The sequence below is a fragment of the Carettochelys insculpta genome, chromosome 8 (assembly GCF_033958435.1).
Source record: "Carettochelys insculpta isolate YL-2023 chromosome 8, ASM3395843v1, whole genome shotgun sequence".
Lineage (NCBI taxonomy): Eukaryota > Metazoa > Chordata > Testudines > Carettochelyidae > Carettochelys > Carettochelys insculpta.
In genome coordinates, this window is record NC_134144.1 from 58,528,771 (window position 1) to 58,551,737 (window position 22,967).

Below are 22,967 nucleotides of genomic sequence, written 5' to 3' on the forward strand. Positions count from 1 at the left end.
TTTTAGCACCTTAGGGTCTGCCAAGCTCTGGAAGTGTATCAATCTCTGTCTCCAGCGAAAAAAGAAAGGGGAGCTTTTAACACTGTATTCCTGACTTATGCTTGTGTTCATTTGCTTATGGTTTCATGGTTCTCAGGTGGTACGCATAGCTGAAGTTTGATGAAGATGTGTCTGGAAACGTGCATGCACTGGTAGGGGCAGGTGTGTGCAAATGCTCACTCACTCTCTTCAGGTTCCATCCACTCATGAGAACATCTCTCTGTGTAGTTACAAGTACCAGAAAGGTAGCCGTGTTACTCAGTATCTGCAAAAACAACGAGAAGTCCTGTGGCACCTTACAGACTAACACATATATTGGAGCATAAGCTTTCATGGGCAAGGACCCACTTCATCAGATGCATTGTGGGTCTCGGCCCATGAAATTTTATGCTCTCATATATCTGTTAGTCTATAAGGTGCCACAGACTTCTTGTTGTCCTCTCAGTGTAGTTACCGCTTAGCAATTAGTAAGTTGAGATGCTTGAATTGATAGCTCCTTGCTTTAACCTGAAGATGCAAACAGAGGGTTTTCTGGGTGAGGATCTCTTGCTTCTGGGAATAATTATTTTCTTGAGGTGTGAAAGCTCGGGTTTAATCTCCTTGAAAACATGCTATAAGACATACCCATTTTCCAAGCACGTTCCTTATTGGTGGGCAGGGAATCAGGGAATAAATAGAATGGAGGCCTTCATTCCATTTATTCCCTGATTTCCTGATTAAAAGGTCTACTTTTAACCATTTTAATGAGCTCTGAGTAATTTTATTAGTAATTTAATAGCTATTATGTCCTTGTTACATGCCTAGAGTTTGATGCAACCATACAGAAAACAAATCAGTAACAAAGACATAGGCACACACTGATATATTTTGTAGTCATTATAATGTGCTTGTTGCTGTATACATGTTGCACCTCCTAAAACCAGCACTCTGGTCCAGCAACATCCCTTGTCCAGCAGGACCAGAAACGCTTCTGGACCAGTGACCCAAGGCAGGAGGGCAGGGTAAGCTGCCCTCCTGGCATGCCTTCAGGGGCCTGGAGTGCTGATATCCCCTGGGCAGCTGCAAGGGGCCAGGGCTGTGGGGTATTACTGTTCTCTGATCCAGCAAAATCCCTCATTTGGGACCACTGAGGTCCTGAGGGTGCTGGACCAGGGAAGTGCAACTTGCAGTAAACACAGAGACCATTCTTGTTCTGTAGATCTCCTTTGTGTCCAGAGTTTGAGGTGTGACCCACAAAGGATCCCAGAGGTGGGCATAATAGAATGTAAATTTTGCTAAAATGACTTTTGGGAGCATCATGGAATAATTCATTTTAAATCTGAAATCCAAGGAGAAGGCACTGGGTTGGTCAGCTGGGATAGGAAGATTGTTGCAGGCATGGAGCAGTCTTTAGAAAGAATTGCGCAGAGTAAAGAAATGAATGTAGCTTGGGGCTGTATACTATAAACACACCATTCTACAAAACTGTGTGTGTGTGTCTATGACCACATTTTGTTTGTGTAATCTAAGCACTGGCATTATGCAGATTATATCCACAGGCAGGAAAAAACCATTGCACAAAGAGAATAATTGTTGCCAGTATTGTGTCCCTCAGCATGCCAGCCCTGCTTGGTTTGGCTTGGCTCTTGCCCAGTAGCCATGATGAGAAGATATAGCCCATGTTTTCAACCAGGAAATGAAGAGGAGTGTGCAGCAATCATAATTTAATAATAATAGGCATTTTATTCATTTAAAAAAAATCCCAATGGGTGTTTACAAATAACACCTCCCCCAAACTGAAATGCACATTTAGTGGGAGGAATAGTTACAAGCATAACACTGACTGACTTGGGTTCTCTGCACAAGGGATTGAACCTACACTGACTGGGACTAAAGCTCTGGGCTCTGCCACATGAGCTAAAGGCCAATCTGAGGCTTTAGACTCTATGGTCACAGGTTCAGTCTCTTCCGCTAACAACCTGGGTGAGTTGGCATTACAACTGGGGGCTTGTCTGGGATGAACTGTTGGAAGGTCTCAGAAACTTGGGATGTGCTTCCTCAGCCCCAGGGAAGCATGTAATCCCCAGAGGCACTGAGACCATGTACTAGCATGAATGAAGTCTCTGCTCTACAGCCTTGGCTAAGAACCAGTTGGCCTTTAGTTCATGTGATAGAGCATGGGGGGGGGCGGGGTGTGCATTAACCCCTACAGCTGTAGGTTCAATCCTTTGTGCTGACAACAAGGGTCAGTTAGCATTACAGGAGCATCTATGCTTTTCCAGGGGCTGCTCTAATGAGTGCTTACTTTAATAACATACTGAAGACTAGATAATGCTTTTGTGTCAAGACATGTGAAAATGTCATTGATAAGGCTGAGCTCACAGCTCTTCGGAGTAATTTTATTCCCCAAACAATCCTGGAAGTTTTCTTTTCACTAAAGGAAATTACCATATATCAGTGTATCAATTGGTAACGCATTTTAAACTTGTCTCACTACATTCAGAACTGTTGGCCAAATTAGAATTCTTTTGTGATTGTTGACCAGATAGCACTGGGACAATTAGCCACATTTTCATGCTCCGGATCCTTGTTTAAAAGAGATAAAGAGAGATGCAAAGTAGCCCATTACAAATGTTGCAGGGTTAGGTTCATCAGCTGGATATTGAAAATTAACTTGCAGGCTGTGATGCAGGTTTGATGAGCTCAGAGCAAGGGTCAGCAATCTGTGGCTCTTTAAGGAGTCATGTACAGCTCCAGATGCTTCCGCCGCTGACTCCTCTGCGGCGCCCTGCCCTGCTGCTGCTGACAGAATCACAGAGCTGGAAGGGGCCTCAGGAGGTCATCTAGTCCAGCCCCCTGCTTCAAGCAGGGTCAACCCCCACTAAGTCATCCCAGCCAGGACCTTGTCCAGCCGGGACTTAAAAACCTCAAGGGATGGAGAATCCACCACCTCTCTAGGCAACGCATTCCAATGCTTCCTCACCTGCCTGGTGAAGTAGTTTTTCCTAAAAGTTTTTCCTGACACAGTAGAACTAAATTCAGTTGGTTTAATGGCCGGCAGGACAGCAGGACGGATCCGGCCATTAAACCAATTGAATTTAGTTCTACTGTTTCAGTGATGGCAGGAGCTGCAGAGGAGTCAGCGGTGGCAGTGTCCAGAGCTGCAGATGACTCCAATTTGGCCCTGGGAGAGAGTAGTCTGGCTGTGGAGGAGGGCAGTAGAGGGAGCAGTTCTGGATCTGTATTCCCTTCCCACCTGTGTCTTCCATGTTGGCTAGCTCCATCCAGTTCCCTCCCTCCCTCCCTCCCTCAGCGTGGCCAGTGCAGGTCAGCTGTGGGGCGGCATGCCAGGTCAGACAGGCAGGTCCAGGGGTGTAGAGGGGAGAGGAAGGTGAAACGGGTACAGGGGGATGGTGCTGCTGGATAGAAGTGCACGGTGACCTGGGTGCAGGGGGATCACATACCTGAATCTGCTGCCTCCTGTTCCCAGCTGCACTGAGTGTTTGAGCCTCAGCCTGCAGCATGCAGCTAAATTCAGCAGCCCTTACAGCTGGGCAGTGCACTGCCACCACTACCACCACCACCAGGGCTAGCTCAGTGTAGCTTGGGCAGCCTCCCCTGCTGTTGCTCCTGCTGTCTAGCTACTCAGAGGACAGACCCGGCCTGAAGCAGCCAAGTAAGAGCATCCTGGTTCCCTCCCCAGCCCAGCTCCCTGCCCTACCCCAGAGGGCAACATCCCTGGCAAGTTTCAGCAAACTTTACTCCCTCCTTTTGGCCCCAAAGTGCCCTATCTCCCCCAGGGACAGGAACTGAGCCTCTCTGGCCCCTACACATGTAAAGTGTGAGGAAATAGAATATGTAAAAAGTTTGTGAATGTCCTGCTGTAAACACATATCACATTACAAATCATTGGGTGTGCCCTGTTCTTAAAATACAGGTTACAAAAAGTACATTTTGATGTTATTTATTAAGGACTGTCTCGTATTCACATGCACTGCAGCTCTTGAACTATTGATTTTGTAACCAAATTTGAAAAAATGGCTCTTTTCACTATTTTGGTTGCAGACCCCTGGCTCAGAGCAACAGTGAAAATCCTTTCACAGTTGTCTGCTTTTCCCTCAACCAACTTCCCACACTCCACAGCAGGCCAAACCCTCTCTCTTGTTGCCTCCTTCCAGCAAGCATCAGAACAACTCCTTTAATAGCTTAGATACACAGGATGCAGGGTTGCTGGAACAACTTTCACAGTGGGGTGCTGACAGCTATTGTACCAAACTGGAGACTCTGTGTTTAAGGGAAACTACGTCCAGTCACAGAAAGGCAGCTGTGTTAGTCTGTGTGTTCAAAAACAACAAGAAGTCCTGTGGCACCTAATAGACTAATAGATATTTTGGAGCATAAGCTTTTGTGGGCAAAGACCTGCTTCGCTTGTTGCACTTCAAGTCAGAAGATTCTGCAGCCCCCTCCCCCCGCCCTCCTACTTCCAACACTTATGCCATAGTGTTGTACCCAGGGCCTGGTCTAGGAATAGCTTAAGCCAGTGATTTTGGGGAAATACTTGCCCTCTTCTAAGCTGTGAAAATCAGTACAGACTGACTGGTAAAAATTGGCAAGCACAGCTCACAAGTTCACTGAACTTTTAAGCCAAGGCATCTTTCAAGTGGAGTGAGATTCAGCATAAAGTGTCAGAAGAGCTCTACATAACCTCACTAAATCTCATGATTGGCAGAAAAATATACATTATGTTGGAATGGTTTGGCACGAGAGTGTTAAAATTCCCATCAATGATGCTTCTTTTCTATCTCAATGTCCATTTTTGTGACTGTTGCCTTGAAATGCAGCTAAAACCAACCGTCTAGTGTCTCTGAATTGCTATCAGTAGTACACAGTGTGAGCATGCCTAACATAGTTGATTGTTAAAACATGCAGCAGCATAATCATCACACCCATTAGAATTAATGGTAATGGTGAGTGTAAATCTCTGCCCATCAGCTGGCCCAACAGCTATGGTGGGCCCTGGGGCAAGGTGGGAGGTAGGCCTGGCTCTGTATTCCCAGAAGGGGAAGGACCAAGGATGGAAGGGATGGGGCTTAGGGCAGTCAGCCCTTAGCACTGCTCAGACTGTAGTTCTGGGCTTTCCCTGTCCCCCAGGCCCAAAGCTGCATGAAGCAGCGCTGCCACCATGGCACTTCAAAGGGGCCCAAAGCAATGGCCGCCCCAATTGTCAAAGTAACAGTAGTGGCAGCTGGAGCTTTGAAATTCAGGGCCTCTGTGCAACTGCCCTCTTTGCCCCCCTCCCCCTCTACTAGCAGGCCTGCTGCCCATGGTTCTGGGGAAAATATTCTATTTATTATAGTAGTTTAGGAAAAATTAGTAAATTTATCCCACTGGCTGATGTTTAGGTTATTGTTAATGTTAACTAGAAAGAATAAAGGAACTTTTTTTTAACACAGGACCTGAACAGCTGCCCTTTCTCCTGTTAATTTGTATTGACCATTTTGCAAATAGGAGTCAATCATGCTCTTTTGTAGGAATAAGCATTTCTGGATCAAGCTCAGAGAAATTAGCATACTGGTCTGCGGGAAGTACAATATAGATTAGGGGTCAGCAACCCCCAGTACAGGTGTCAAGAGTGGCACGTGAATCAATTTTCATCAGCAAGTGAGGCAGGAGCTCAGCTCCGCCCCTCCTTTCCCATGCAGCTGGGAGCTTGCTCAAAGCCCTGTCACGTGAATTAACAAAAGATCAGGTAATGCTACCAACCTCCACCTAAACAGTAAAGCCTATGTGAAAAGAAGCCTCATGTGATCTGTAAGGGTTGTTGGTGATCTGAACTAGAAATGATTTAAAAGTAAATACTGGTTCAATGGAATCAACACTTTTCACAGGGACCTGTCAACTTTTGATGGAAACTTGCTGTCTGGTTTGCTACTAGCTTGGAGTTGGGTGGCTAGGGACTTCTGGACTCCTCAGACTGCCCAGGGAGCAGGGCACCTGATTTTCCCAGTTGGCCACCTCTCCAGCTCCCTGGGTAGTCTGCCAGCTTGCCTGGCTCCACAGTTTTTCTGCCAACAAGTTGGTCCGGCAGCAAGGGAGCTAGCTGGGGATCTAGTTTACCAGGCAGCCAAGAATATTTGGAAAAGTGTAGTTTTTTCTGAAATTGATATATTGCCAAAATTTCTTTTCCATAGCAAATTTAGCATTTTGGACTTTTTGTTCTGTTTTGGAACTAACAAAAAAATCAAACACAAAAGTTTCTGTGGGATGAAGTCTGGCTCCCACACAGCTTTGGTCAGAACCTCATGTGAAAATCAGCACTTTCAGCAACATACCACCCCTGAATGCCAGTATGGGCCCAGTAGCATCTTGGAATAAAGTCGGCCACTCACTAGTTCACAGCACTGTTCCTGTGTATGGCATGTTGTGCATTCCTCTTAGGCCTCCCATATGTGTTCATATGAGAGCCTTGCAAGCTGGTTTTGCAGCTGATTAATGGTCTAACTTGTTTTCTATGTACTGTGCATTTTTCTTTTTTTCAAAGCGTGACTCTGAAAATATGCAAGAGACCTTTTAAAATTAAGCTAAATAATATTTTCTTTCTTTTAGCTGTCTCCATAATGAGGTACAGTGCATCATCATTTGGATTTGCTGTAAGTAATCTTACCATTTAAAATGATTGCATAGTTAGATGTGATGCTGCATGCTATTTTTGAACTCTGACCACAATTTTTCATAGCCAAGGAGTGCATTCACATGTTGCAGAAAAAAATCAGTGACTATCCAGAAAGATTATTGTTTAAACCTGATGGTATAAGTAAGAGGTAAATGTGTTAGGGTGGTCTGCTTTCAATTCCCAACAAAGGCATTCATCTCAATGCTTAGATCTTATTATATCAAAAAGCTAACAGAGAAGTATCAACAAACAAGAACCAATTTAGCTCAGTGGTTTGAGCACTGGCCTTGTAAATCCAGCATTGCAAACTCAAACTTTGAAGATACCAATTAGGGGTCTGGGGCAAATAGATTAAAAAAGATCCGTCAGGATGGGTGCTTGGTCCTGCTGAGAAGGCAGGAGACTGGAGTCGATCACCTCTTGAAGTCCCTTCCAGTTCTAAGAAATATATATGTATACATATATATATATTGCAAGGTCCTGCAGCATATTTATCCCCCTGAGCAAGCACAGGTCTGAGAATCCTGAGATCGCTTGAAAAATCCTGTCCCAATTAAAGTTAATATCAAAACTCCCATTGACTTCACTATGGGCAGGATTTCATTTTTGGTTTCTAAAAATCCATACCATTTTTCATTTTGCGGTTGAACACTAGTATAGTCTCAGTAGGGATTATTTGTAGATCTAACATTCCTAATTAAATGAAAAAAGTTTGCAAATCAAACATTTTGTATTTTGACTTGAAAGTGGGACATTTTCCATGGAAAGTTTGAATTTAATATGTGACTTTTTCTGGGGACAACCTAGGGATATCACTTAACTCACCATTGAAGTGAAGCATACACTTTTTTGTCAGTGTCCAGCAGTTTCTATAGGAAGAAAAGTATCAGAGTGGTAGCCGAGTTAGTCTGTATCTTCAAAAACAACAAGAAGTCCAGTAGTACCTCATAGACTAAGAGATATTCGATGAAGTGGGTCTTTGTCCACATAAGCTTACGCTCCAAAATGACTTCTTGTTATATCAAGACAGTGAAGAAACACTTAATGGATCATTTATTGAGCAGAAATGGCACTGTATCAAAAACATATAAAATGTTCACGTGTAAGTATTGTGAATCTGAATGTTTTGCCAAATGTGAAACGAAATAGGTGATATTCCCTTGCAAAGGGAAAAATTATGAATTCGTTGCTGAAAGACAGGTGATTTTTTTTCTTTTGGATATCCCACAAGTAATATACTAGTATTGTAAATACTATGGTGATCACATTATTGCAAGAATTATTTTAGCCAGGTGACTGCATGCTGGTGGATTATAGACAAAGCTCTTTTCTTGATTGACTGGCTGAAGTCTGATATATACTGTTATGTAATGATACACAGTAAAGATCATTTAAATGAATGTAAAACCTGCTTTCATTAAAATGATTTATTTGTAGCTGCTTTGTGTCCTTGGAGCATGATTATAGATGCATTGGTTTAGCTACTATATACCTTAATAACCCACAAAAGCAATTGACTGTATCTTTTTCAGTTTGATGCCATTTTGGACGTTTTGTCATCAGTGATAGTTCTGTGGCGTTACAACAATGCAGCTGCTGTGCATTCTGCACACAGGGAATACATGTAAGTAAATTCACTGTAGGTTATCACTTTGAAAAAAGGCTGCAGAGCCTTTGCCATGAAGCCATAATGATCTAGCACTGAGAAGTACACAAGATACCAATACATTTTCATTTTATTTTCATTTAGTTTATGGTCAGACTTGAAGTCCTGACTCAAGCAAACTTCCCCCATTAAAATGATTCCACCTCATTTAATTTCAGATGCTGAAGGAAGTGATATGTTTCTCTCTGAATGATCATATGAGATGATCTGTAATTGCAACCAGCAGTGAATTTGTAAATCTTTTGTTTAACATCACATCATTCATACTAAAATGAGTTTCTAGTGTTTAATGTTTGTATTATACTTTTTTTAACAACCAGAACAAAACTGTTGCATGATTTTTCATATGCTGAGCTCCCTCAACTCTCATTAACATCATTAGGAGTTGAGGCTGTATGATGGTATTGGGCCTCAGTTAGTCCAATGATAGGTTGATACCTATGTAACTTAAATACTTTACCTATGCGAATACACATGCTGACTGTTTTATAGCAACGTCTACTGCTGTTGTGTTGATGACAAAGGGTTTTTCATCATCTTCATGTAATTTTAACAAAAATTAGCAGCTACATATTTGTAAGCATCTGAAGCGTGCACATGTAATGGCTCTGGCATGAACAACATGGACAAAATTCCTTTCTCCAATCTGCAGTGTGTCCAATTAAAATTGATGATTCCCTCTGCTCTGGGTCAGGATCCCCAATTCAAGAAACACCAGTCTCCCTGTGAAATCTGTGTAGCATAGGGTAAAAGCACACAGAAGGCCAGATTTCATGGGATGACATCAGAATTCATCGTCCATGACATGTTTTGAATGGCTGTGAATTTGGAAGGGCCCCAGTTATACTGTACTTTTTTTCAAAGACAAACATCGCTGGTAGCCACCTCTGATCAAGGACCATCAGAACAAAACTGGCAATAACACATAGGCTTTTAGCCTCACCCCGTGGTGAAAAAGATACCATTGGTACTGATGACACAATCTATTCAGGACCTTCAGGCAGTGATGGCCTGAAGGGAAAAGGCCAGTGACAAACCTATCCCTACCTGAAGAGGAAGAGCTTGAATTGGTACCATACATGCCTCAACACACCCACAAGCAGCCCTCGCATCTCCCACCAGTCCCGATGCAACAATGGCCACCACATCCCTGGATGCCCCCGGCACTGATGCCACCGACATGGCTATACTGGGACCCTTGGGAGTAGTTACGACCACCACAAATTCAGTCTGTTCTCTAGTTGGCCACACTATAGCCCACCGAAACACCCTCTCCATTGCCTTCCTCCCATGCTGAACCAGAGGAGAAACTAGGTGTCCAAGAACAGGAATCTGAGCAGGACAGTGTCTTACCCACTCTCATCTCCTCCTCATCACCAGATGAGGCAATAATGTCACATCCACCAACTGTAGTGGACTTTCAAAATCTTTTTAAAAGGGTAGCTGATGACTTTAGCCACAAAGAGGGCTGATAGAAAATATGATGTACACCAAAAGGGCAGCATTTTTATTCACTCATCTCTCTCTGATTTCTCTGGTGGTAGAAGCTGTACACCACAGAGTGAAGCAAACCCAATTCTGGTCCACACCTTATGGCTACGTCTACACGTGCACGCTACATCGAAATAGCTAATTTCGAAGTAGCGACATCGAAATAGGCTATTTCGATGAATAGCGTCTACACGTCCTCCAGGGCCGGCAACGTCGATGTTCAACTTCAACGTTGCGCAGCCCAACATCGAAATAGGTGCAGCGAGGGAACGTCTACACGCCAAAGTAGCACACATCGAAATAGGGATGCCAGGCACAGCTGTAGACAGGGTCACAGGGCAGACTAGCGCTTCCGGGGCAACAGCTAGCCGCTACCTTAAAGGGCCCCTCCCAGACACACTCAGCCTGCACAGCACATGGTCTGAGGAGCCATAGGCACACAGACCCCGGGCGCCGCAGTCATGGACCCCCAGCGGCAGCAGCAGCAGCAGCCAGAGGTCCACCCAGCCCTCCCGGCAGGAGCAGGGCTTGCCCTGCTCCATGCCATGCGGGAGGCAGCTGAGCACCTCCTTGCCACAGAGGAGGAGATGCCCCCAGGGCAGCAGGGCTCAACCCCTACCCCTGCAGCACCCGGCCCCACCCCCCGCCTCACATGCCGGCGGCTGTGGAGCTACCCCACCAGCACCAACTGGTGGGAGCGGCTGGTGCTTGGGGAGTGGGACGACGACCGCTGGCTCAGGAACTTCAGGATGAGCCGGCAGACATTTCTGGAGCTGTGCCAGTGGCTCACCCCCGCACTCAGGCACCGGGACACGGCCATGCGGCATGCCCTCACAGTGCAGAAACGGGTCGGCATCACTGTCTGGAAGCTGGCCACTCCCGACAGCTACCGATCCGTGGGGCAGCAGTTTGGTGTTGGCAAGGCCACCGTCGGGGCTGTCTTCATGGAGGTAAGAGAACCCATGGGGGGAGGGCAGGGCAGGGGAGGGGGGCCCAGGCAGGGGAGGGCAGGGGAGGGGAGGGGAGGCCAGGGCGGGGGAGGACAGAGGAGGGCAGGGCAGGGGAGGGGGGCCCGGGCTGAGGAGGGCAGGGCAGGGCAGGGCCACGCACACCCTGCTCACCCCTCATTGGTGCTGTCCCATGTGCTTTCTCTGCAGGTTGTGCGTGCCATCAACGCCATGTTCCTGCACAGGCTCGTGAGGCTGGGGGACCCAGATGCCACCATCGCGGCCTTTGCCACCCTGGGCTTCCCCAACTGCTTCGGGGCTCTGGATGGGACTCACATCTCCATCCGCACCCCGCATCACAGTGGAGGACGATACCTGAATCGCAAGGGCTACCATTCTGTCGTCCTCCAGGCCTTGGTGGACAGCCGGGGACATTTCCAGGACATTTATGTGGGCTGGCCTGGCAGCAGACACGATGCCCGGGTTTTCCGGAACTCGGGCCTGTGCCGCCGGCTGGAGGCGGGGACCTACATCCCCCAGCGGGAGATCCCTCTGGGGGACAACACCATGCCCTTCTGCGTCATCGCAGATGCGGCATACCCCCTCCGGCCGTGGCTCATGCACCTGTACACGGGCCATCTCTCCGCTAGCCAGGAGCGCTTCAATGAGCGCCTTAACCACACGCGCCAGTTGGTGGAGCGCTCATTTGGCCGCCTGAAGGGACGCTGGAGATGTCTCCTGACCCGCCTGGATGCGGGCCCCAATAACATCCCCCAGATTGTGGGTGCCTACTGCGCCCTGCACAATTTGGTGGAGAGCAAGGGGGACACCTTTTTCCAGGGCTGGGCTGCAGAGGCCGGCAGGGCAGATGTCCAGCCACCTGCTGCCCCCAGTCAGCAGGTGGACCCTGAAGGGACCCGGGTCTGGGAGGCCCTGCGGGCCCACTTCAATGGTGAGGCCGCGGGGTGAACTCTGCCCAGGCCCCCCACTGCCCGCCCCTTCCTCCACCACACTCCTGCCCCAACGCCCACACCATGGAGCACCCCAGCGCACCCCCCTCCCACTTTTCCTGGACAAATGACAGCACGCACTTGTGGCTGAACTTAAACTTCTTTTTCTTTCCGAACTTTTTTTTTTAACTGTAAATATATATGAAACAAGCAAGAAACTATGTACAAACATGTGGAAACAAAATAATATGTACAAAAATAAAACAATACTAAAGAAGCAAGTGTCCTCATGAATAAAAAGAAAACCAGGGAGGATAAAGGGGAGAACTATTTACAGGGGGGGGACGGGGCAAACGGGGTCAACAAATAATAACTGTAAACTATATACAAGGGGAGGGGCCACGTCCCGGGCCCCTCACCCCTATAGCCCGGCACTGGGCGTGGGCGGCCGGGAGCCCCGCCGCGCTCGCAGCCCTGTCCGAGGCTGGCTGGGGGCGGACCGGACCGGAAGATACGATGCCCGGCGAGTCTCAGGTGGCTCCAGGGGTCCCTTGGCGCTCCGGCCCTCGGCGGTGGGTGGCGGGGCGACGGCGGACGGGACGGCGACGGGCGGAGCAGCTGGTGGTGGGGCTGGTGGAGCAGGCAGGGCGGGCACTCCGGCGGCCGGCGTGGTATGGGGGGCCAGGTAGTCCACCGGGTGGTTAAAAGTCTCCATGTAGGCCCCCCATGCCTCCTGGCGCCAGGCCAGCGCCCGCTCCTGCAGCTGCAGGTGCTGCTCCGCGACCTCCAGCTGCCTTCGGTGGATGGCCAGCAGCTGGGGGTCCGTCGCCGTCGGATGTTGGTGGTGCGGGGTCCGCCGTCTAGCCCGCCGTGGGGCCGGTCGGTCCTCAGCCGAGGGGCTGGCCTGGAGCGATGGTCCCGGGGGGCTCTCTGGGACCACTGAGGCCTCGCCGGCGCTCTCTTCCAGTCCTTCTGATGGTGCAGGTGCGGGACACAGGAGAGGAGGGGGGGAAGAAGAATGGAGACAGGCGTTAGTGTGGGCCCCGAGCCGTGGACTTTGTCCCCCCATCCCTTTGCTGCAGATTCCCCATCCCCGTCCCCGGGAGATGCTGCTGTGATGGATGGGGTTCAGGGGTCCCCCTGCCCTGCACCCCGTCCCCTGGTGGGAGCGACTCTCACTTCACCCCCCAGGGTCTGACAGCAGGAGAGGTTTCTTAGGCCACAGATGCCCAGTTTCTCCCAGGAGTGACAGCACCAGCTGTCGGAAGAGACAGTCCTTCCAACCCGTCGTGGGGAGAAGACCCCAAGGGGTGCCCCTCGGGGATGCAGCTTTCCCCCTCCTCAGGCTGGCTGCCTTCCAGCTCTCCCTTCCCCTAGCCTCTACCTGTGGCCCCCGCCCTCCCCCCCCAATTCCAAGCCAGCTCGCCTCCTCCCTCCTGTTTGTTCAGGGCAGAGGTGTCACCTGCCAGCTGTAGCCCCAGGATCCTCCTTTGCCCCTGGGAGCTATTCGGCTCTTGTTGCTCATATGAAGCCTGAGTCTCCCTTTTGCACTCCCCCCACTCCATCACATGCTGCTGCTGCGGGGTGTCCCACCCCCTCCTCCCGGGGGCCCCTTGAGGTTCCGCTCCCCCTGGCCCAGGGATGGGGCATGGCACTGTCGTGCGGGGTGGGGGGGGGCAGGGGCTGATGCAGTGCTGTGAGGGCCATGGCCCTGCTGTCCTTGGGGCCATGGCCATGTGAGCATGTGGGGGGCCCTGGACACATATCTATTACCCCCCGCCCCTCAAGCCCAGGGTTGTACACCAGAGGGGGGTACCTACCTGTCAGTCCGCTCCCACGGTCCGGAGATCACCGGGGGGTGGAGGCCCTGCTGCTGCTCCAGGATGGCAGGAGGAGGATCTGCAGCCCGGATTCTGCAGAGGAGGAGCCCCCCTCCTCCTCCTCCTCCTCCTCCTGCCATGATGTCCCGGGGGTGGCCTCCGGGGGGGGCCCCCGGGGTGCGGGGCTTGCCTCCGGGGCGGACTCCGTCTGCAGGGCCTGCTGGGGCTCGTCGGCCGAGGTGTCAAGGGTGGCCGGAGGGGAGGAGGTGTGCCGGGGGCCCAGGATATCCCTGAGCTCCCTGTAAAAGGGGCAAGTGACGGGGGCGGCCCCAGATCGGCTGGCCGCATCCCGGGCCTGGGAGTAACCCTGCCGCAGCTCCTTCACCTTACTCCTGACGTGGTCAGGAGTGTGGGCAGGGTGACCCTGGGCAGCCAGGCCATCGGCCAGCCGAGCGAACGCATCCGCATTCCGCCTCTTGCTCCCCATTACCTGGAGCACCTCCTCCTCGCTCCAGAGCCCCAGCAGGTCCCGCAGCTCGGCCTCCGTCCAGGAGGGGCCCCGCTGCCGCTTCCCAGCCTGGCTGCCCTTCTGGCTGGGCTGTGAGCCCTGGCTCCCCTTGGTGGGGGGTCCCCTGGGGGTGCTGGGGGGGCTGCCAGACAGCCATCGCAGCTGGGTGGGTGGCTGAGGGACGTGCAGGCTGGCCGCCTGTGTGGGCTGCCGCCTGCACGATCCCTCAGCTTCCTGCAGAGGAAGGGAGGGGGAGGGGACCTTTAAGGGGCCGCTCCACGTGGCCACCAGTGAGCTGAGGGGCTGGAGAGAGCGTCTCTCAACCCCTCAGCTGATGGCCGCCATGGAGGACCCGGCAATTTCAACGTTGCGGGACGCGCAACGACTACATGGTCCCTACTTCAACGTTGAACGTCGAAGTAGGGCGCTATTCCTATCCCCTCATGGGGTTAGCGACTTCGACGTCTCGCCGCCTAACGTCGAAGTTAACTTTGAAATAGCGCCCGACGCGTGTAGCCGTGACGGGCGCTATTTCGAAATTAGTGCTGCTACTTCAAAGTAGCGTGCACGTGTAGACATGGCTTATGACAAGTACTGGAAGAGATTAGACTTAGTGGGAAGAAAATCCTGCTCCTCAGCATCTCTGCAATTTTGAATTGCCAATAATTCTGCCCTCCTCACAAAATGCACTTACAATTTATTTGACAACATGAAAATTTTTATTGAAGGTTTGCCAGGGGAACTAAAACAGCCACTCAGCGCCAATCTGGCAGAAGGCTCACTCATAGCCAAGATGGTTCTATGGGTCTCACTGAATTCCAGACACGGCAGCTTGCTCACTAGCAACAGCAGTCATGATGCGCAGGGATTCCTGGCTCCATCTCTCTGGATTCCCTAAGGAGATACAAAATAAAGTTGAGGACCTCCCCTTTGAGGGCCAAAAGCTCATCAAAAACTCTACTGACACTTCACTACATACCCTAAAGGATTCCTGTCCTCTTCTAAAGACTTTGTGTGTCACACACCACGAAAAAGCAGGAGCATTGCTGTATCCAGTGTTTCCGTCTTTCCCCAACCAACAATAACGATCCTATGAACAACGTAGGAGACAGAGACAATCCAGAAAACAATGTCAACAATAACAATCATCTGTGTCATAATCATCAACATCCCGTTATTCATTTTGGACCATTGGTCAAGAATTGGACCAATCCCCTACATCAACAGACCACAAAGTATCACTGTTTCCACCACCGACTTCTAACTTTTTACCCCATCTGCCTCACTATCACCTTGGACAGATGAAAACAAAATACACTTGGACAGATGGATTCTCAAAATAATCCACACAGGATACACCACCCCATTTACATCCCAGGCTCCCTTCCAACCTACCTTCCCTGTCCCTCCTCAGTTATGGTTGGTCCTGCTTCAAGCAAGGGTCAGGACTAGATGACTTCCTAAGGTCCCTTCCAGCCCTAGGAGTCTATGATTCTAACCTTCACATGAGGTCCTACTACAGTAGGCAGCATCCCACCTGTTGCAAAGAGGAGCGATAGGAGAGGTACCACCTCAATGGAAGGGGAAGGGATTTTACTCATAATATTTTCTCACACCAAAGAGAAATGGAGGATCTATGCTGATGAAATAAGTACATCAGGCACGAACACTTCAAAATGGTAACACCACCAACCATTATTCTGTTATTACACAAAACAGACTGTCTGTCATCCCTCAACCTACAGGATGCCTACTTCCATGGCAACTATACACCCCACGCGTATCACGTTTCTCAAATTTACCCTACGTCAGAAACACTACCAATACCAAGTCCTTCCTTATGGACTTGTAGCAGCCTGACTTTTCATAAAGGTATTCACAGTTGCAGCTGCAGCCAATTTACATAAACAGGGCATTAAAATATTTCTGTATCTCAATGCCTATCTTTTATTGCATCTTCACAGAATGAGGCAACTATCATGACTCAAACCACAGTCATGTTCTTAACCAACATGGGTTTTCAAATAAATTTCCAAAAATCCTCGCTATCACCCGCTCAACAGCTGGACATCATAGAAGTGCATCTGTATGATCCAGGCAAGAGCAAACCTCCCATCACCTCATTTTGTAGCATAAAAATAGATCAGCTCCATAATTATGCAAAGCCCCCAAGTTACAGTGAGACAATATCTACAGCTTTTGGGAAACATGTTCATCACAAAATTTGTGGTGAAACATTCAAGGCTAAACATGTAACACCTGCAAGGATGGCTATAGGGAACGTACAAGCCACACAGGCACTCCATAAACAAAAAGTTAAGCTTGCACCTCAGAGTAAAATCTTCCCTGAAATGGTAGTTAAAATCAACCAATGTGTGCACAGGAATCCTCTTCAAACAGCCCAACACAAGATGTACAATAACAATGGAAACATCCTTAGAAGGATGGGGAGCACAAATGGCACAGTACTCACTACAGGAATGCTAGACCGCATAAGAATCATGTCTCAGCATAAGCATGCTAGAGCTAGGGGCTGTACTCAGAGCTTGTGAGCATTTCCAGCCATTAATCCATCACAAAGCCATTAGGCTATTCACAGACAAATGGCATAGATGTATTATTGCAATTGATAGGTCTCTGGAACTGATGCATGAACAACCACATAGACATCCTGGCCATATATCTTCCACGGAAGCAGAATACCATAGCTGATACCCTCAGGAGACAATTTCATCAAAATCATGAATGGGAGATGCAGCCCCAAATTCTATATGCCATGCCCCAAAAATGGTGTTTTCCAACTGTAGATCTGTTTGCCACAGCGACCAACACCAAATGCCTGAGGCACTGCTGCCAGGCTGGACTTGGCAAGAACTCCATGGGGGATGTGTTCTCCTTTACATGTTTCCACCCATTCCCCTATTACACAAGATACAACTGGATGGTGCCTGACACATAGTCATAGCACCTCTATGACCTTGACAAACCTGGTACCCATTTCTGATGCAACTGTCTAACTCCTTCACAATGTCTTCCCTGAACTCCTTCTCTTCTCACTCAGGATAATGGCAAATTCAGCCACCTGCGTCTCAATGTGCTCCAACCAACAGCCTGAATTCTGCCAGGCTAACAGAAATAGAACCACAGTGCTCACAAGAAGTCCAGTCTATACTGATTAACAGCAGGAAGCTGAGTACGAGAATAACTTATAACCAAAAATGGAGATGTTTCCCGTTATGGTGCATATAAAAATTACTCTTCCCTCACTCCATGAGTATACCAAGACTTCTGGATTATAGCTTACACCTTAAAGGTCAGGGCCTAAGTAAAAGCTCTATATCAGTACACTTACCTGCTATTTCCATGTGACACACTAAGATTGGTAGATACAGAGTTTTTACGTATCCTATTGTAAAAAGGTTCATAAAAGGTCTTAATAACACATTCCCTCCCTTAAAACCAGCCACTCCAGCCTGGGACTTAAATATGGTACTACACACACTTATAAATAAGCCATCTGAACCTACAGCCACATGCTCACTGTTACCTCTTTCAATGAAAGTGTCATTTTTACGGCCATCAGTGCAGCCAGAAGAGTGGAGTATCTGGCAGCACTTAGGGGTGATTCACCCTATACCTTTATTTCAAAAAGACAAGGTCTCCATTAAGACCTCATCTAAAATTTCTACCAAACATCATATCCCCATTTTGTATCAACTGATACCTGTTTTTTTCCAAAATCACATGCAGATGCAGAACATTGCAGACTCCATATGCTCAACATCAGACAAGCCCTTGCTTTCTATCTGCAAAGAAGAAAATTTTCTGTAAAATTTTCAAGACTGTTTGTATCAACTACAAGACGCTCTCAGGGACTTCCAGTTTCCAAACAAAGACTCTCAAAGTGGATATCTCAGTGTATAAGACTTTGCTATGAACTAAATAACAAACCTACATTACAAGTCGTACACGCACACTCCACCAGAATAGCTGCCACCTCCTCAGCATTCATTCGCAGCATCCCAGTCAATGGTATCTGTAAGGAAGCAATGTGGATACGTGTACACAATTTTATGAAACGTTATGCAATCAAACAACACTCATCAGCAGACACACTTTTCAAGTATTCCATCCTGCTTATGATCATGTTCTGAAGACCCACCAGTCACAACAGGATACTGCTGCTTCATTGCCTTACGTAGAGCACCCAAGAGGATATTCATGAAAGGAGAAGAGAAGGCTGCTCCCCTGTGCAGTAACTGATGTTCTACAAGATGGGTGTCTCTGGGGGTGCTCCACAACCCATCCCCCCATTTTTCTGTGGTAGGGATGGGCAGGCAGTGATTAATAGCCGCTACAAGCATGAGCAATGTACTGCTCATGTGCTGCTACCAGGGATAATACTGCTGAAAAATCTCCAGTCATAAGCACAGGGCACCAAGACAACTTATGTGGGGTACTAACAGGGACAACCATCTTGAAGACATCAGTTACTGCACAGGAGGGTAACCTTCTCTTTTTCATACACAATTTGTGGAGCAGCAACAGATGATGATTTGAAAATCGGAGAATTTTTTTTTTTGGCCAGAATATTCTTTTGTATGTGTAGCTCTTTCTTCTCCCTTTTGCAAGGGCCTGAGCCTGTAACAAGTGATGAAATTAAAACTCTGCTTCAGCAGACCTTAGAAAAAGGAAAGTCGTGTCTAACTAATCTATTAGAATTCTTTGAAGGGGTTAATAAACATGCGGACAAGGGGCACCCAGTGGACATAATATACCTAGATTTCCAGAAAGCCTTTGACACGGTCCCACATCAAAGGCTTTTATGTAAATTAGGCGGTCATGGGATAGGAGGAAAGATCCTTTCATGGATCGGGAATTGGTTAAAGGACAGAAAACAAAGGTTTGGAATAAATGGTAAATTTTCACAATGGAGGAGGGTAACTAGTGGTGTTCCCCAGGGGTCAGTCCTGGGACCGATCCTGTTCAACTTGTTCATCAATGATCTAGAAAATGAGGTAAGCAGTGAGGTGGCAAAGTTTGCAGATGACACCAAGTTGTTCAGGACAGTCAAAACCAAAAGGGATTGTGAAGAACTACAAAAAGATCTCAGCAAACTGAGTGATTGGGCAGCAAAATGGCAAATGAAATTTAATGTGGGTAAGTGTAAGGTAATGCACATTGGAAAAAATAACCCAAATTACACGTACAACATGATGGGGTCAAATTTAGCTACGACAGATCAGGAAAGGGATCTTGGAGTTATAGTGGATAGTTCTCTGAAGACATGCACGCAGTGTGCAGCGGCAGTTAGTAAAGCAAATAGGATGTTAGGAATTATTAAAAAAGGGATAGATAATAAGACAAAAGATATCATACTTCCCCTATATAAAACTATGGTACGCCCACATCTTGAGTACTGCGTGCAGATGTGGTCTCCTCAACTCAAAAAAGATATATTGGCATTAGAAAAGGTTCAGAAAAGGGCGACTAAGATGATTAGGGGTTTGGAATGGGTCCCATATGGGGAGAGGCTAGAGAGACTGGGACTCTTCAGTTTGGAAAAGAGGCGATTGAGGGGTGATATGATAGAGGTATATAAAATCATGAATGGTGTGGAGAAAGTGAATATAGAAAAATTATTTACCTTTTCCCATAATACAAGAACTAGGGGACACCAAATGAAATTGATGGGTAGTAGGTTCAAAACTAATAAAAGGAAATTTTTCTTCACACAGCCCACAGTCAACCTGTGGAACTCCTTGCCAGAGGAGGCTGTGAAGGCCAGGACTCTATTAGGGTTTAAAAAAGAGCTCGATAAATTTTTGCAGGTTAGGTCCATAAATGGCTATTAGCCAGGGGTAAAGTATGGTGCCCTAGCCTTCAGTACAAGGGCAGGAGATGGATGGCAGGAGATAAATCACTTGATCATTGTCTTCTGTTCTCCTTCTCTGGGGCACCTGGCATTGGCCACTGTCGGCAGATGGGCTACTGGGCTGGATGGACCTTTGGTCTGACCCAGTATGGCCATTCTTATGTTCTTATGTTCTAACTTCAATTCTCTTTTTTGAGTGCTAATTAGTTATCATCTTTGGTGGACTTTTGAGTCCTTAGCCCAACACGGAATAGGACTCTAAATCTAAACTCTGAACTCTTCGGTTGAAAAGCCTTGTACAAATTTATTTGTCTAGAGGTATTGCCTTTGGAAACAGGTGAATAAAATTAAGCTTCCTGCATAAATTTGGATTTATTGCTCCAATGTGTCTGGCATGCCTTGGTTTTAGGGAGTCCTCAAAAATGCTCCTCAGTATTTAGTTAACATAGCTAAGAAATCCTTGTCTGCTGGGGTATGAGTATAGTGTACCTTATAAAATGCTTTGTAAAGTATACGCATTTTATATATATATATATATATATATAGATATAGATATAGATATAGATATAGATATATATAGATATATACACACACCCCCCTTATAAAATACTTTGTAAGGTAAATAAGCCCCAGTATGAAACAACAATCAACACGTCCTCAAGATAGGGATATAGGTAGGCAAAGTGGAAAAATATATTTTGCTTTCTTAATACTGTACTTATTTTTAATTTAGCTTCAGGTAACTCCTATGTTTTAGATAAAACCAAACAAATGGGATAGGATTGTTGGTCATGACTTCTAAAGCAAGAAACCTAATGCTACATGGTGCTACTTAAACTAAGCAAAAGAATATTAACAGACCTTGAACATTTTTTTGTTGGATGAGTGATATGGTTATCTCTATGATTTTACTCCTTAGCTCTTAGAACTGGCAGAAAATCATCATATTATAGCCATGCAGGAGGGGCAATTGCAGCTATAAATCAAAAAGGCAACTCCTGTAGTGTCAGGTTTTCCTGGGAGGAACATCTCTCATTACCTGTTGTGTTTAATCTTGAAAGATTATGTATGAAATGATTTTTCCGACATGTTGGGAGTGGGTAGGAAGGGGATTGTGTGTTGTTTGATCCCTGTAGGTTATGTTTTGCTATTGTAAATAGTTCTTGCCTTGCATGCTCATAATGGCTCTTGCTCTTTCACCATCCTGAAAAGCAGCAGCAATTGTTTTTTTGTGTGTCAGTGTCCCATCAATGGGGAAGTTGGACATTTTTGTTTTGTAAGATATGCTCTTGCCCCCAACCTCTGAGGAATGCAGAAAATTCATGTGAGTGCTCAAGTGACATGTCACATTATTCATGTTTAAGTGTACTTAGCCACAGGTTTGTCTCAGCAGGGTGGTACTCACCTACACAAAGCGACTTTGATTATGTTTGCACTGATTCTGACTGCCTTAGCCTTGCATATAGTCTGATGTAATTGATGCTAGTTGCCTGAGAAGGATTTGGCCCTTTACTGGCATGGCTTCATTTGTAGCTTCTACTCTTGTAAGTGACTGAATTAAATATAAACTAGTGAGTGAGAATGAGTGAGTGTGTGTTTGTGTATTCTTCACTCAAATTTCTTGGCAGCAGTTAGCAAACAGTTTTGTGTGTGTGAAATACTATTTTTGAGCCTTGCACCAAGGGGCTGAGCCAAAACCCACTGAAATCAACCCATTGAATTCAACAGGCTTTGCATCAAAACCAAGTGGTTAGTGCTTGGCAGATCCAGCCTTGACCCCAGATTTGTTGACTTTTTTTTGAGAGACAAATTGATGACAACAAGAATTAAAAGCACAAGAAAAAACACAGGGAAAACAGCCCTGAACATATTTATAGATTTATCAGTTATGAGGCCACAAGGAACCATTATGCAGTCACACAAGACAATTTATATTACATTTCATCCAATTAGTTTTGGTTAGAACCTAGAAACCTGTGATTAGTTAAAGCCTTCTAGAATGGTCTTTTCCTGAAGAGATCAAGATAGGGGTCGGCAGCCTTTGGCTCTGGAGCTGTATGCAGCTCTTTAAGGAGTCATTTGTGGCTCTGGACACTATTGCTGTTGTGTCCTCTGCATCTCCCTGCTGTGCCACTGACACAGTAGAACTAAATTTAGTTGGTTTAATGGCTGGCAGGACAGCAGGAGGGATCTGGCCATTAAACCAACTGAATTTAGTTCTACTCTTTCAGCAGTGGCAGGACAGGGAGCTGCAGAGGAGTCAGAGGTGGCAATGTCCAGAGCTGCCGATGACTCCAGTTCGGCCCAGGGAGAGAGCAGTCTGGTCCCAGAGGGCGACAATAGAGGGGGCAGTTCTGTGTCTGCCCTCCCCTGCCCACCTGTGTCTTCCACGTTGGCCAGCTCTGGCTGGCTCTCTCCCTCCCGCCCTCCCTGCCTGCCTCCACCTGGCTGGTGCAGGTCAACAACAGGATAGCGTGCCAGGTAAGGCAGGCAGATCCGGGGGGGGCTGAGAGAGGAGGGGCAGGTGGAACAGGTGCAGTGGGATGGAAAGAAATTTGGCGCTGTTGGGTTTCTCACAGAGGACTCCTGTGCAACCAATGACAGCCCCTCTACTTGCCTCTGTCACTAGCAATAAGCGCCCCCATGGGGAAGGCCTGGCTGCAGAGCTCACAGGAGAGCATGGTGGCCTGGCTGCAGGGTGGGATCACATGCCCAAATCTGCTGCCTCCCATTCCCGGCTGCATTGAATGCCTGAGCCCTCACCTGGAGAGCACTGCTAAATTGAGCAGTGCCCCCGCATCTGCTAGGGATGGCTCACTGGAGCTGGGGAGGCCTCCCCAGCTGCTGTTTCTGCTGTCTGGCTCCTCAGAGGACAGACCCAGCCTGCTGTAGCTAAGTAAGAGCATCCTGGTCCCCTCCCAACTCCCTGCCCCATTGCATCAGGGATTGTCCAAGGCAAGTTTTCAGCAACTATTCCTCCCTCCCTTTGGCCCTGAAGAGTCCCTATCTTCCCTGGGGC

At 47.7% G+C, this 22,967-nt stretch overlaps 1 protein-coding gene across 1 annotated transcript in view; it reads left to right on the forward strand.

The window, feature by feature from the left end:
• Window positions 1-22,967, forward strand: part of TMEM163 (transmembrane protein 163) — a 189,836-nt gene that overhangs the window by 93,966 nt on the left and 72,903 nt on the right. The window contains exons 3-4 of the mRNA XM_075001829.1: window positions 6,625-6,668; window positions 8,224-8,315. Of these exons, the coding sequence (XP_074857930.1) occupies window positions 6,625-6,668; window positions 8,224-8,315 (136 nt within the window). The remainder of the gene's footprint in view (window positions 1-6,624; window positions 6,669-8,223; window positions 8,316-22,967) is intronic.